At 36.8% G+C, this 14,394-nt stretch overlaps 1 protein-coding gene across 1 annotated transcript; it reads right to left on the bottom strand.

Moving 5' to 3' along the window:
* Positions 1 to 4,627: 4,627 nt before the first annotated feature.
* On the bottom strand, positions 4,628 to 10,246 carry LY96 (lymphocyte antigen 96). The gene is made up of 5 exons (XM_058032178.1): positions 9,465 to 10,246; positions 8,392 to 8,481; positions 6,787 to 6,915; positions 5,866 to 5,918; positions 4,628 to 5,188 (listed from the first exon to the last, which is right to left on the bottom strand). Exons 1-5 carry the CDS (start codon positions 9,556 to 9,558, stop codon positions 5,099 to 5,101), a joined length of 456 nt encoding a protein of 151 aa, XP_057888161.1. The 5' UTR covers positions 9,559 to 10,246; the 3' UTR covers positions 4,628 to 5,098.
* Positions 10,247 to 14,394: the final 4,148 nt, after the last annotated feature.

Here is a 14,394-nt window from a genome sequence, read left to right as displayed (position 1 = left end):
CTTTTTTAAAAATTATTTGGTCAAAATAAATACACAACATTCTGCAATAATCAAAATTATTTCTTTCCTACAATCGCTTTTTTCCCCTAGTACTCATCTGACAATACTGTTTCTTTGTTTTAATATTTTAAGTTGTTCTAGATAATATATTACTTTAGATTATTTTTTAGGATCATTTTCCCTTCTTAATTAGAATATCAAAACCACAAAAACTTTCACAGGTTAGAGAAACTGTACAATTAGCAGTCAGAATCACTGGAATTAAGCTTGGAGAATCAGAAAGGAATACTCCTGCTGACAGTGTGTTTTCTGACAGCCATCTGTGAAAATTTCATCAATAATGTTCATTGTTCTGTCTATGTTACATCTGTGTCATAAAAGTGTCTTTAATGCTTTAAAGACACTGGGAAAATTCCACTACATGCAATATCCACTGACATGGAGCACACCACTTCAGTGTGGTACATGATTAGAAAAGATAACTACCAGTCTGTTCAGCTAATATTCAGATGTGAAATGAAGTCATATCACTCTAAAACAGGGTCAAATTAATTCACAGTCATAGTGAACAATTGTTCACTCTGATATGCACGATGTTTTTTATTATTTCCTCCTTTAGGCATCTGGTAAGTGAAGGACTGATATTTCAACTCTATTGCTTTCAGAAGACTAAAGCTATTATTTTGTCTTTTGTGTTTATTTATTGTATGACATTTCTTTTAGGTTTTTTGTGGTTTTGGGGTTTTTTTTTAGTTTATATTACTGAAATTGTAAAACTGCGCTGGTACGCTAAAAATATAAAAATTGTGGCTAATACAGTGAAAAGTCTAAATGGAATGTGACTGAACAGAATGTATTTAAGAAGTAAACCAACCTCATAATCACCATGGAGGTACTTCAGCAGAGATGCCAAACTTCTCAGAGAACCAAACACTAAGTGGATGTGTGCAGTTGGCAGAAGTTACAAGTTAAGAAAAAAATACAATCTACTCTGTAGTTCTCAAAGGTTTTGTGCAGCACAGGGAAATGGACAGACAGAAATCTTAGTACTTAGTACAGAAATACTTAGTACAGTGACTGTTCCCTCCTGTGAGCAAACAGCCAGTCTCACTGTTCAAAGTTTTGCTGTTAGTTTGTCAGCAAAAATTATTTTAGCAAGAACTTTGAATTTAAAAACAAAATACTCATAGCTAAGACAGCCTTTTAAGCTAAAGTTCAAGGAAAAAATATGTTGCGGGTTTTTGTTTTGTTTGTTTTTTCCCATGCAGAATCCTTGGGAAGTTGTTATACCTGGCCAAATATTAGCACATATATATATATATATATGCATGTATATAAAATACATGTATTTTATATATATATTTCTCTTTTTGCCAGTAGTAAAATATATCTTGAAGAAAAGAGGTTATGGACATACCCAACTACTGCAGCCAAGGGATCTACAGGGGTGCCTGGGATCCACAACACAAGTACGTGTGCACAGTGCCTATTATCCAAGATTTCCAAAGTCCAGTAATTTCTACTGACAAAGAAGACTTTCCAAATTTCCTTTCTCCTGTCCTCTCTCCCCTAAGCTCTGCAGGCAGGAACCCCCTCCCTTCCCTCCCTCCTTCCCCTCTCTCCCCATTAGAAATGTCACTACCCCATCTGCTGCCCTGAACCCACTCGTGCTGGCAGGGACTCGCGGGCAGAACGAAGGAGCTGAAGTCATTCAGCAAAATGTGCTACACAGACCCTTCCAAGGCAATTGCTAGCACTTTCCACCAAGGAAAAATGTTGTGCAGAAGGGATTTATGCTGCTATGGTTCTCCTTTGATGCCTGTAAGACAGATCAAGACACATCTGTTGCATCATTAAATCCAACTCCTTCTTGCTGCAGGGACCATGTAGTTTATTTGTTCCAAGTGTCTGTGCTTTGTGTCATCCAAGCTAAGTGGTGACCAAGGGAATTGCTTCCCTGAACACAAGAAATGCTGCTGAAATACCTGATTTACACGGAATTATCTTTGTGCATCTATCTCAAATGATGTTACAAATTCAGCCAGCAAATGTACATGTTATTGTGGTCAGCAGACTTTCACTCACTTGAAATTATGAATACTTTATGGCTTTTATCAAATAAAACTGTAATAACACATCTCAAAATGTGCAGTCTTTTTGGAAACCACATTGTACAGGAACTGCTTCTTCTCATAATTACATATTTGGCAACAGAGGGTGAGGGGGTGAAGAAAAGCTCTTTTCCCATCTGCAGAAAATCCTGACAGCCTCTTGAAAACAACAGTAATGAGGGAGAGAAAAAGAGGTATTTGTGAAGGCTTTAGATATTAATTTCACACAAATATGCCAAACACAAAACCTTCCTTGATTTTTTTTTTGTTTGCACGGGAGGAGGCTTTGCATATTTCACTGGAACTCCTGGCAAAATACAAGGATCTCAGGGCATGTAGCTCTCACAGAATATTTTAAGAAAGAAAATCTTAGTTGGTGTTTTATTTCACAGTATTCACACCATTCCAACTCTAGACAGAGGCAGAAAATGAAGAAGCAAAAAATGGATCTAAGTTTACTGGACCAATAAATTGAAGAAAAGGGAAACATCCAGATTAGTCTTCATAGAGCCTAAGTATCTCACTTCATCCTAAGGACACTCCTCTTTGCTATGGAGCCCTGAATATGGGCTCAGGGAAGTTTGGAAAGGAAATAAGTGATAACTGCTGTCAGCTCTGGACAGCAGCAGAAGGAAGAAAGGAAAACCTTTAAGGAACTCTGTCCCAGGAACCAGATATGAAGAGTAAAGCTTTGCCTTCAGCTCAGCCCTTCACCCTACAGTATCACAGCAATTTCAGGGTAAGATGTTTGCATGATCTGACACTTTACAAAATCTGTATCCTCTTGTCCAGGGGAGAATGTGGTGTGGCAGTCACCAGCATTGGAATAAGTGGAAATTTCCAGTCATAGAAGGAGAAAACTTGAGGCCTTTGAAAAGTCTTTGCTTTATAAAGTGTGGCTCCTGCACTCTGCCTTGCTGTCCTATCTGCTGGCATGTACAATTATAACCCTTCAGCTGAAGATCTACATTAAAAAAGTCTGCAAGGCAAGATACTGAGTGCATATGTTTATCTGTAAAGGTCTCTATTCAGAGACAGAATTTCTATTTATACCTTTACATGTACTGTAAATTTTCTGTAATATCCATAAAGCATTAGAACATGCTTATGTAAAATAGAGCACATGAATGTCTTTGATCTCCAGAAGTGTTAATCTCTCTTACTTGTGTTACTTGCTGCTTAATAAATAAAATATTTCTTTTAACACCCCAAATAATTTAGGCCAAAAAAAAACCTCAGGACACCTGGTCACTGAAGACGATTTTGAGACTTTTGGTTGCTGGATGCCATGAAATGTATACACAGGGACATGATAAGGTAAGACTGTTCCTTAGGTCAATACTTTGAAACAGACACTATTTGAAATAAAAGTAAGTATTGCTTGTCATGCTCTCAGGCTGTGTTTTGATTGGTATTTCAGGTTAGGAATAAATTGACCACAACTGTAGTAAATCATCTCAAATATAAGCAGAACATGCTGCAAAATCCTCCATCTTGGACTACTCCTGGAATGGTCTGTGGACCAAGTGAAAGCACAGATGCTTTGCCACCATCACTTATATGTAATCATGGCTTCTTATATTCAGTCATTCTGCAGTTCTACTTCTGTTTTTATTGACTCTTAATCATTTTGCTTTATTTAGCCAAACTACCTATGATTAAAACCAAGTTTTAAATGGAATATCTACAAACTTGGGTGTGGAGTTTTTCCTTGAGTTTTGTGATACCAAGTTTGAAAAACATCTTTCTTTCTGTGTAAAGTGAGGTTAAAAGCTTCAGTTCTTCTAATTTGCATGATTGGTATTTAACAGTCTGAAAGAGGTTGGTTTGTTCTGGCTTTTAATTTTTTCCAGGCATTTGGAAGCAATCTGCTAGACAGCATGAACTAGTAGCCAGCTCAATGTGCAGCTTCGACAGTGTCCTGTTAGTTGGGGAAAAGTCTCTGAACTCACTAAATTCACCAGCCCTGCTGTCTGAAAGCTGAGGATGGAAACAGGACAGCACTTTTCCTGAGGACCAGATCTCATACTACACCAAAGCCTGACTGTAGGTCTGGGGTGCAGAGGAGCAACAGAGAGGGCAGGGGGGTACTCAGTGTCAGCTGCCCAAGGGGTAAAAGCTACAGGAAAACTTTGGAAATACCTTGGAGCAATAACTGAGGAATAGATCAACTTGTCGTGTGACACCACCTCCTGCTTCTGAAGGACACAGTTTGTGTAGCCTCTGCCCCTCGGACTCTGAGCAAGAACTAAAAACATTCTAAGGGATTGCAGCTGCAGCCCTGGATGGCGAAATTCAGCTGTACTTTATCAGTGTAGCTGGAAAAAAAAAGTGTTCCGCTTTGGATTTTATCCACATCAGCTACTACCACATAACAAATTATTACTCCTCTGTTTCAGCTTGGTGTAAACAGTGCAGAAAAAGATGAAACGTCTGAAGAAACATCAGAAAATAACAGGAGAAAAAAAAATCGCTTAAATTGATTGTACTAACAAGTTTTATTGTTACAAAAAAAGAAAAAAAACTCAAACAAACCAAAAAAACACCCCCCACCACCTCACAGCAGGGTTCCCAAATTCAATTGCTGTGTTGCTTTAAATTGAATACTGATGAACTTCTGATTCTGGCACTTGAAAACTTCAAAACTTCTTGATTACTTTAGCTCAGCCTGAAGCACTCAACTTTATTGTAACTCAAGGCACAGCACCAAAATGCAGGACCAGCCTGCCATCCAGTCAGGGTAATTCCATGGATTAATCAGGATGCCCGATTCCCGGAAATTTTGGGCACATTGGCTGAGCAACTGATTATGGCTGTGCTACAAATGAGAAAGACTATATCTTAGAGCTTCCCAGACAGCGCATGATGTGTTCTGCTTCAGGAAGTTCAGTGTGCATATTACTTCACAGCTTGGATCCCAGTTGCTCACAGAAGTGACCTCCATATTCTGGAATTATTTGAGAAGTTTGTTGCACTCAGAAAGCATCTTATTTCACTATCATGGTGACATTCAAGCATATGAGCATATTATTCTCAGAATCATCAGAGAATCCTTGCACAACAATACTATAATTGCCCTAAAACAAGGAAGAAAAAAAAAAAAAGAAAATTAGTCCATAATACTGCCTTGCTCTGGGACTGTTGGAGGCCCATGAGGTAAGGGGGATGGTGGAGATTTTGGACCAGTAGGAGTTCCTTAGTGATATTTTTAGGGATTAATAGTCTTGATAAGGGTCTTGGAAAAGCTCAGACAACTGATGAGGCAGTTGTTGGATGAGAATGGCTTAACCTGAGGACTGGTGCTGCCCCTGGTTTAACAGCAGAGCACTGCTTTTACTTTTTGGATACTGTTATCCCATTTCAAATATTTGAAAATGGTTTCATGGAGTAAAAGAGCAGCATCTGAAGAAAATGTAAAATAAAGAATGAAACGGGCAGAAGGAATATGAATGGATTTACTCAAACAGGTAAAAGGAAAGAGAATAATTTACCAAACAAAATTAAATAATTAAGGTGACATTAACCGATTACTTTGGTCTTTTCTTTTATAAAATAAAGGAAGAAAGAGGAATAATAACCTTAGAAAATCTAGCATTTCAGAGATGCCACCATTTTATTGTCATCAATTCTATTATAAGGAAGTTTTCTGACATTTCCTCTTCTCTTTTCTACAGTTTGGCTGAGCATCTTTCTTCAGAAAAAAGTATACCTGTAAGTATGTGATTTTACTATTATATAAAATATTGAAAAGTACCTTTGGAAATTCTAATCTTGAGCCTTTAATGTCAAATGCTGATTCAAGTGTTTCTGAAAAACAGAGATAATTATAATAGAAAGAGTTACTTAACCATAAAGCCATCAATCAGACTGCCTAAATAATTTCAAAGCAATATGGAATATCTCTGAGCAGCAGTTGCCAATGTCACTTACTTTTTCACTGATAAAGCCCTCATCTGGTTCTTCTCTCAGAGCTCTTACTTTTTGTTGAAACCACATCAGAAAATAGAAATTAACCACAGTGCTCCTGCAACATCTCCTCCAGACAAATCCTACTGTGATAACTCCAGTAATTTAACTTGTAATAGTAGTTCACTTGAATGGTAACTGAAGAGAGCTAATACTGATTCTCAAAGAAAGGAAAACAGACTGTATTTTGACATCCTTACAGGTCTTTTTGGCCTTTAGTCTGACATCCTGCCTGGATTCTCTGAATCTGAGCATGTATTGTGTTAATATTTGTTAGCACCTACTGAAGGATTCACTCTTCTCTATTGGAAAAAAAAAAATCATCATCCTACATAGGTGTATAAAATCCCTTGAAAAATCCATCCAAACACATATCTAAATAAACTTTGTTCTGGATATTAGTAGTGTCCACAGTGCCTGTCAAATTTCCTGTTCAGTCCAGTCAAATGCAATCTTTCCACGTCATTTTAGAGATGTTCAGAATAAGTGTCATCATCAGATGAAGGATATTAGTAATCCTCATTTATGGAGATGGAAACTGCAGTACAAGGATGTTAAAATAAAGAATTTGGATATTTTCTACTTCACTGGAATTCTGGCACTGGAGAATTGCCTGCTCTGAGGTCTGCTGCCTGCCAAGCAAGGTCTAGATTGTGGGGACAAAACTGTGTTTGCACGGGTTGATTGCACAGTGTATTTTCACACCAACCTCCTTTCAGCGTTCCGCACATTGAGTATTCATCGTCAGCTCCGCTGCAGAGGAGCTCCTTCCAGAGGAGTGCTTTGGCACCATCAAACCAGACATTGAAGACAATCTTCAAAAAGTGAATGTCACTTCCTAATGAAAACATGGCAAGTAAGAAAATGGTAACTGATGGAGAGGAAAAGTGTATATGGAGACATGCTGTTTAGATAAAAACTAGATTTAGCCAAAATACTGTAATTTTGTAAGACTTCCCCAAAATTAAAAAGGTATGCATCGTACCAGATATTGAAGACAATCTTCAAAAAGTGAATGTCATTTCCTAATGAAAACATGGCAAGTAAGAAAATGGTAACTGATGGAGAGGAAAAGTGTATATGGAGACATGCTGTTTAGATAAAAACTAGATTTAGCCAAAATACTGTATTTTTGTAAGACTTCCCCAAAATTAAAAAGGTATGTGTCTTGAAAACTTCTACTTCCAGAAGAAAAAGGAAAAAAATCTATTGTTGTTTTCAACAACAACAAAAAATTATTCTTAAAAAATATTTGGTAGAGAAATTTCAAAGTCTGTTTTAATTTCTTCAGTAAAGGAAACAGAGTTCATTCAGCTCCACAGCTACCTTAAACATGTGCTCAAATGAATACCTTAGTTTTAAGCAGGTGTTGCAAATGTCACAGACATCTTTTCATTAAAATCCTTTCATTAGGATTTTTCCTGCTGAAGCTGAGAAGTTTCAGCAACAAAGTGTAAACAATGGTTATCTGCTGCTGTGGAATGCAACGGGTGGATCCGTGATTGGTCTCCTGTTTGGATGTTTGGATTTACTGACCACTCACGGCAGAGCTGGATCTTCCTCTCTGCTGAGACACAGACCTTTGTTATTCATTCCTTTGCTATTCTTAGCTTAGCTAGCCTTCTGAGAACTTTTCCTTCTATTCCTTTTAGTATAGTCATAATGTAGTATATATATCATAAAATAATAAATCAAGCCATCTGAACATGAGGTCAACATTCTCGCCTCTCTCTCACGCTGAAGACCCTTGTGACCACTGTCACATTGCAAAGAAACTATCATGAATGCATCATAAAAATGTCTTTCAAGGGAAGTAAACCTAATGCAGAAGGGGAAGTTTACAATACAACCAGATCCTAAACATTTCATTAGCTGAGCTTGCTGCCTTAAAGGTGGGTTTTAAGGTCACAGTTAGGTTGGCACACAAAATGCAGTACCATTCCCAGCTTCTGGAACATGCATATTCTTCACAGAAGTCCTGCCATAGCTGGATGGCCTGATGATACTCTCTCTCCTTTAAAAGACCTGGATCTTATCCAGGCCAGAAGACCAAAATGCACCTACACCTAAACTGCCACAGATTTGCATTTATAGTGACAGTCTGTGCGCACGGCTCTGGTAACTTCTCCAAGTAAAACTCAAACACATTTCACAAATCACATTTCTGTCCATCACTGTAGTTTATCTGTTCCATTTTTAATCCCAGAAACCAATTTCCTAAATCACATGGCATTTAGGATGAAGTGTCAGTCTTTCAGTTGTATTTCATTTTCAGCATTTCCAGAATACAATTGTCTAGTTCAGAGACACTCACTTGGAATCCAGGTAAGAGCAGCCTTCCAGACAGGTTTGTTCCTTGTGCTGCAAGGTGTCAGATTAAACATGAAAGAATGAGCTGTAGAATCTACAGGAAAAAAAAATTCATTTCACATTGATAGCGTGAATAGGTTTCTCCATAAAATAATAAGAATATACAGTTATACAAAAGCCACATACATATTTTTAAATGTATTTAAGTTATATGCCATAAAATTGCTCAATAGAATATATGTGGTAAATATTAAATATGTTTTTAAAATTATACTATTAATTATTTTTACATTTAAAGGGCAAAACCAGTATCATATTTCTTTAAGTAAAGAGAAGTAAATTTTTGGTTGATGATATTTTGCACACACAAAACCAGAGACAAAAGTACCTTTATTTCTCTTTTGAAGATATAAAACCTTTTTACTAGCACTAAACCAGCATGGTCTTCTACTGAAAATATCCCTACTTATGCTAATCATGCTGACAAGAGCTAAAAATATTTTTAATGCATCAGCAAATTTTCCAGGTAATGTAAATGAACCTTTAAGTAGATTTGCTCTGTGACTTACCCACCTTGCATTTTTAAAATACACAAAATATCAGCCCATGACACAGACAGGGCAAGGAGGGACACACCATGCTGTCTCAGAACCTGATTGGTACTGCAGCCTGACAAAATACGACATTCCCTCTTCTTTTTCACATACTTCAAGCTTGTCATTGTAACATACTGGTTAACGCTATAGGTATAATTTATACAACAGAGTGCTTGCAAAACTAGTTTAAATCCATTATCTTATAATATTTTCTAAACAAAAACATCCCTACTTTACTTGAGAATAAAATTCTCTCTCTCCAAGCTGCTGGAACCAGCCTTGTGGTAAGATTTATGCCTATGAAGTAAAATTCTTATAACAGAGTGATTAATAATAGAAATATACTTCTTGTTCTTTTTCTGTATTTCTCAAAGAAACAGAGAAATAAAAAAAAGCAAATTTAAAAGAAAACTCACAATCCCTCAGACTACAGTAATTATTCCAGAAATTTAACAAAAGGATTACTTAGTCTTTTACTTACCACAAAAAGTATACGACATTTCAAGATCTGATGATGTACAAATGAGTTCACTGACTCCAGGGGTAAATAAGATGAAAAAAAGGAGTCCAAACATAGCTACTTTTTTTGCTCAGTATCTGATGGTATAAAACTTCACTTGAGAGAAAGAGGAAGAAAATTCAGCACAGTCATCATCAGTCACATGTCTTCGGGGAAAGCTCTGCTATTTATCAAATTCTCTGCAATCTTTGTTAATTCTGCTGCAGCACTGTCAGTTATCATCACAATAAATTTTGTTAAGAAAAAGAATTTCTGCTCTTGTTGTTACATTTTCCCCAGACAGTGCAGCTGAAACCAAGAGTGAAAAATTAAAGAGAAAACTGCGTGAAATGGGGAAGTGGAATGACATTATGACTACCAGAAGCACATAATGAGCAAGTTTAGTTGAGTCATCAGGGGTAAGATTTTTAAAGGCATAATTTCAAACACAGAGTTTCCTGCACATATTCAAGAAGAGAAAAATCCACAACTGATGAAAACCAAGTCCATTCTTTTATTTTTATGGTAGCCAGTACCTCTCACTGGTTTTCATGTGAGCTTCTTACAAAGCTCACCATGCTTTAAGAATACACCAGACATCTGAAGGAATGTAATTAGATGATGTATTTCAAATGGAGCTGAATGCAACCATCTGATGTTATGATGTGCACAAAAACCATGACTGATTGTGCCCAGAAATGGGGGAAATTCCTAGATTAATTAAGGAAAGGGAAAATTGAATTAAAGGTGCCTGAAAGTACGAAATAAGTAACTACTACATGAAATCATTTACAAAATAAGACAAAAATTTGAAAATTTAATGCAGCTAGAGAATTCCCTTCAGTATTTCAAAATCTTTCTATAGACCACAAGAAGAGTCCCACTGGCCTGACAGAGTTCAAAATTTTAAGAAATTTTCAGTATTTGGCTTTTAAGTGGGAATTCAAAATTATATCACTTTCCTGACAGGTCTCCAGAGTTCATACATCACACATTTTTGCTCTTGTTTAACAGGATGCTATAAAACATCCTTGTGATCATAGCAATAACACAGTTCTGTTTCAGGATGGACAAATTTTGCTTAAAAATAGTAAGACACGCAGTGAAATTGAAATAAATAAGGAAGGCTTTAATAGTTGGAAAAAAGAAATGCAGTAGTGAGACAGTAACAAAGGAGCAGTGAAACAGCTATGAAAGAAGAGCTACCTTTTGCACATACAGCCAAAAAATATTCCTTTCAGCCACAAAGCTATGACCAGCGTTGTGAAGGAGTTTAACGTGTGAGAAGCCAAGCCAGGCTGTCTGCTGAGTCTTCTGTCAGTCCAGCAAGTCCCAGGTCAGTCTGAAGCAGGCAGGGGGTGGCAGTGACCGTACCCCACTGACATACAAGATTTCCAAGCTGAACTCAGGTCCCTCTGTGGCCAGACTTGGTCTGGCTTTGCTGCTCAATGCGTTGGGTGGCTGACGCAGTCATGGGCAGAGTGGAAAGAGCACTGCAGATTGACAAGATTTTACATAAAGCTCTCTTAACATGAAAGAAGACAAACTCTCTGCTGAATTGACTTTCTAGACCTGGTTCAGGCATGGGTGTTTTTTTCAGATACTTGCTGCAGAAAAGTTATAGATGAGGAATGAGTCCCCCCTGGTGGCTCAGACAGACAAGACACATGCAGAAACCTCCTTCTCCTTCCTTATTGCACTTTTATTGCACAAGACTATTCAAATGCTTTAAAAACTCAGTGCAAGAAAGCTCAATTTTAAAGTATCTGGCTGGCTAAATTGGAAAATGGGAACAATAATTATTACTGGTATCATAGCTAAAATATCCTTTATGACCATGATTATAAAGCCTACAACCTTGACCACTGTGTTTGGTCAAACTGTCATTAAATCAAAATAACCTTAATTATTTTTAAATGCTTTCAGCAAATTCTGTTTTAGATGCTTGTGGCATTTCATGCCAATATCAATGCTGTTCATAGAAGTGATGTCTTGTGATGATCACTAAAGTCCCAAACCAGTGCACTAATAGTGTGAAGAGTCTGTTCTGTTCCTTTCAAGCCAGTATGAGGATCACTACAGATTATAAAGTTCTATACACTTTAATTTTACTAAATCTTTTTTCTTTACTATAATCTTTTTCTTATATATTCCAACCCAGAAAGAAGGCAAAAAGGAAATGGAAAGAGCTACACAATAATGTTACTTCACTGAGGTTTTGTAAGTGAAATACTTTATTTATTTCGAAATCCTTTGCAAGTAAATTCTGTAGGTACCAGCTCTCATGTCCAATTAACAGTACATAAATTCAAGTCTAAAGAATTTAGAACTTCACACCTATGACTTTTAATTTTGCTACATCTGAGATATTGAGAACAGAAGTTTATTCCAAGGTTCCTCTCTGATTTGTGGTTAAAATCCTTAAAATAATTCATGGTATTTTTATCTTCTTTCCCAATGCATCCAAGAAGTGCTTAACTTCCTTTATGATTGCTTTTCAAAATAATCACTTTGTATTTGGATTGTTGGCTGCAGATCAGTACATTGACCAGATGAGCACTTATAAGACATTAAAATTCCCTCTGGAAAGATTTATAATATGCATGATCGTAATATCCCATCACAGAAAAATAAATAATAGTACACCAGTATACCAGAGGAAAGTACTCAGTTTCAGAGTGTTAGACAGAATTAAAGATTATATCCTACCTTTTGCCATGTAACAAAATTTCACTTTAATGGAAAACTCTTTTAAGACATTAACCACATTTATTAAATACAGAAAGAGGAAATAATAATTTTCTTTGTAGGACCATTTGTGAGTTTTTGAAGTAAATAGTTTTTCACCTGGAAGCAGATATTTATTCCTACTGATTCTGGGTTTAGGGTTGATGCTGGAGGCACCTTAACGTAAAAGGGACCTATATAAGGCATAAGACTGCATTCACAAAATAAAAATACACTCAACTATCAGCATGAAGAATAGAAAACTATGGACTCTTCTCAAATCCCCTCACCCTATCTTTGACAATGTTTATAGTGGAAGTAGAAAGTCATGCCCAGGGATACAATAAAGAGGTAGAGGATTAATTTCCTCTACAGGCAACTGATTAAATGCTTGAGAGTGCCATAGGAGTACAAACCAAGAACAGGTTACTGGAACATATCCAGTGGTGCATTGGTAGCATTTGAGTAAGAAACAAGAGTTTTTGAAATATAGAAAAAGTGCTGTGCATTATGCTGAATAATGTTAAATGCTGTATGAACTTTGGCTTAGTGTTTTGATTTGAATATGTCCCATTAAACCACTGGAGACTATTAAAATGTAGCAAACACATACCAGGTGGTATGGCTTTCCTGTGCAAACTATTATGTTGGAAATAACTCCCTGCCTCTTGCCAGTAGCCTTACGGTTTATTCTCTGCAGGCCAAGTTTAGGACTAAAACTTACAGTTGTACCCTGAAGTATTCATTAAACTATTAAAATTGCCAAAAAGAAGAGAGATAAGAGGATGAAGGGATAAGAAAGGGAGATATCCTACCTGAGGCTCACAGTATGCACACCACAGCAACACTTTCCATCCTGGAATTCTAGAAAGGGAGACAGCTGGACATATTTTGCGGCTGTTTGCTCTTGTTCTCTGCTATTCCCTGCTTAAAATAGCTGCTTGCTGAGGTCTGTGTAGCTCTGGGATAATCTTATTATAGTGGATCCAACTCACAGCTAAGCACACTTGTCCCATTTCTCATGCAGGCTGCAGCAGGCTATGCTGTACACAGGGGAATGAAGAAATCCATGGTATGAGACGTGAAGAAATCTGTGGTATGACCACAGAACTCCACAGCAACCAAATTACAGCAGTTTACCAAGTTTCCACCCTATTATGTTGAGCAGTTGTAATAATTCATGTCTGCTCTTAATTTTTACAGCACAAAGAGACTTTAATGAAGTTTCCATCACCTAAATCAAACCCTCATGGTTCCATGAAAAAATTTACAGATTTTCTTCATCTTTCCCAATATGATGACTTTGGTATGTAATAAAGCAAGCTCCAGTGAAATTAGTTAACTTTTAATTCTAGTGTGGTTAAGAGCATGAAGTAACCTTACAGCTTTAAACATTTCCCTCTGAAGTACCAAAAAGGGATAATTTCCTCATCAAGAACTTTTACATTTGCACCAAAAAAAAAAAAAAAAAAAAGAGGGTTGTAGGACAATTTAATTTTAAAAATAACTTTAAAAAATGAAAAGGAACTTTGTACTTTAGAATTAAGAAAGATAGGGACTAATGAATAATAATGTGGACAAGGCCAAAAATTTGAGAAAGGGAGAGGGCCACCAGCAAGAAAAGAGCATGTAGCAAAAGTCTGAAAAGAAAAATTTGCATATATCCTGACTATTATTCAAAGGGAAAAGATAAAAAACCAGTCATCTATGACCTTTTTTGGAAGCTTTTAAGGCTGGAAAGGGATAGGAAGAATGTGCCTAGAAAGAAGTCTTAAGTAATTTCATACAGAATAACAGAATTAGCTAGGTTGGAAAAGACCAGTGAAATCACAGAGTCCAACATATAGAGGGTGTTTCCTTGAACAACTCCTTTAGGAAAAGGAAATCTTACCATTTCAATGGGGATCAATTTTGGCAAGCTCTGGTCCAAGCCCTTGCACTTCATGGCATCCCATGCATTTCGATGGCTTTCACTTTGGCAAAATTTTTTTTTTCAGTATCCATGCCATTTCTCTCATATCTTCCCCTCAAAGTTCTGTCTTCCTCCTTGATTTTTTTCCCCCTGCTTTTGCAGCATCTGTGAGGTTAGTTTTGGCATGTTTTGGTCCTTTGCACTGCACCTCATTAATCCCAGTCCATTTGCTTGTAGTCACAAAATGTCCCAATTTTCTGATTTTTTTTTGGT

The sequence above is a fragment of the Melospiza georgiana genome, chromosome 1 (assembly GCF_028018845.1).
Source record: "Melospiza georgiana isolate bMelGeo1 chromosome 1, bMelGeo1.pri, whole genome shotgun sequence".
Lineage (NCBI taxonomy): Eukaryota > Metazoa > Chordata > Aves > Passeriformes > Passerellidae > Melospiza > Melospiza georgiana.
Note: the sequence above shows the minus strand (reverse complement) of the source record. Positions and strands in the feature narration are given on the sequence as shown.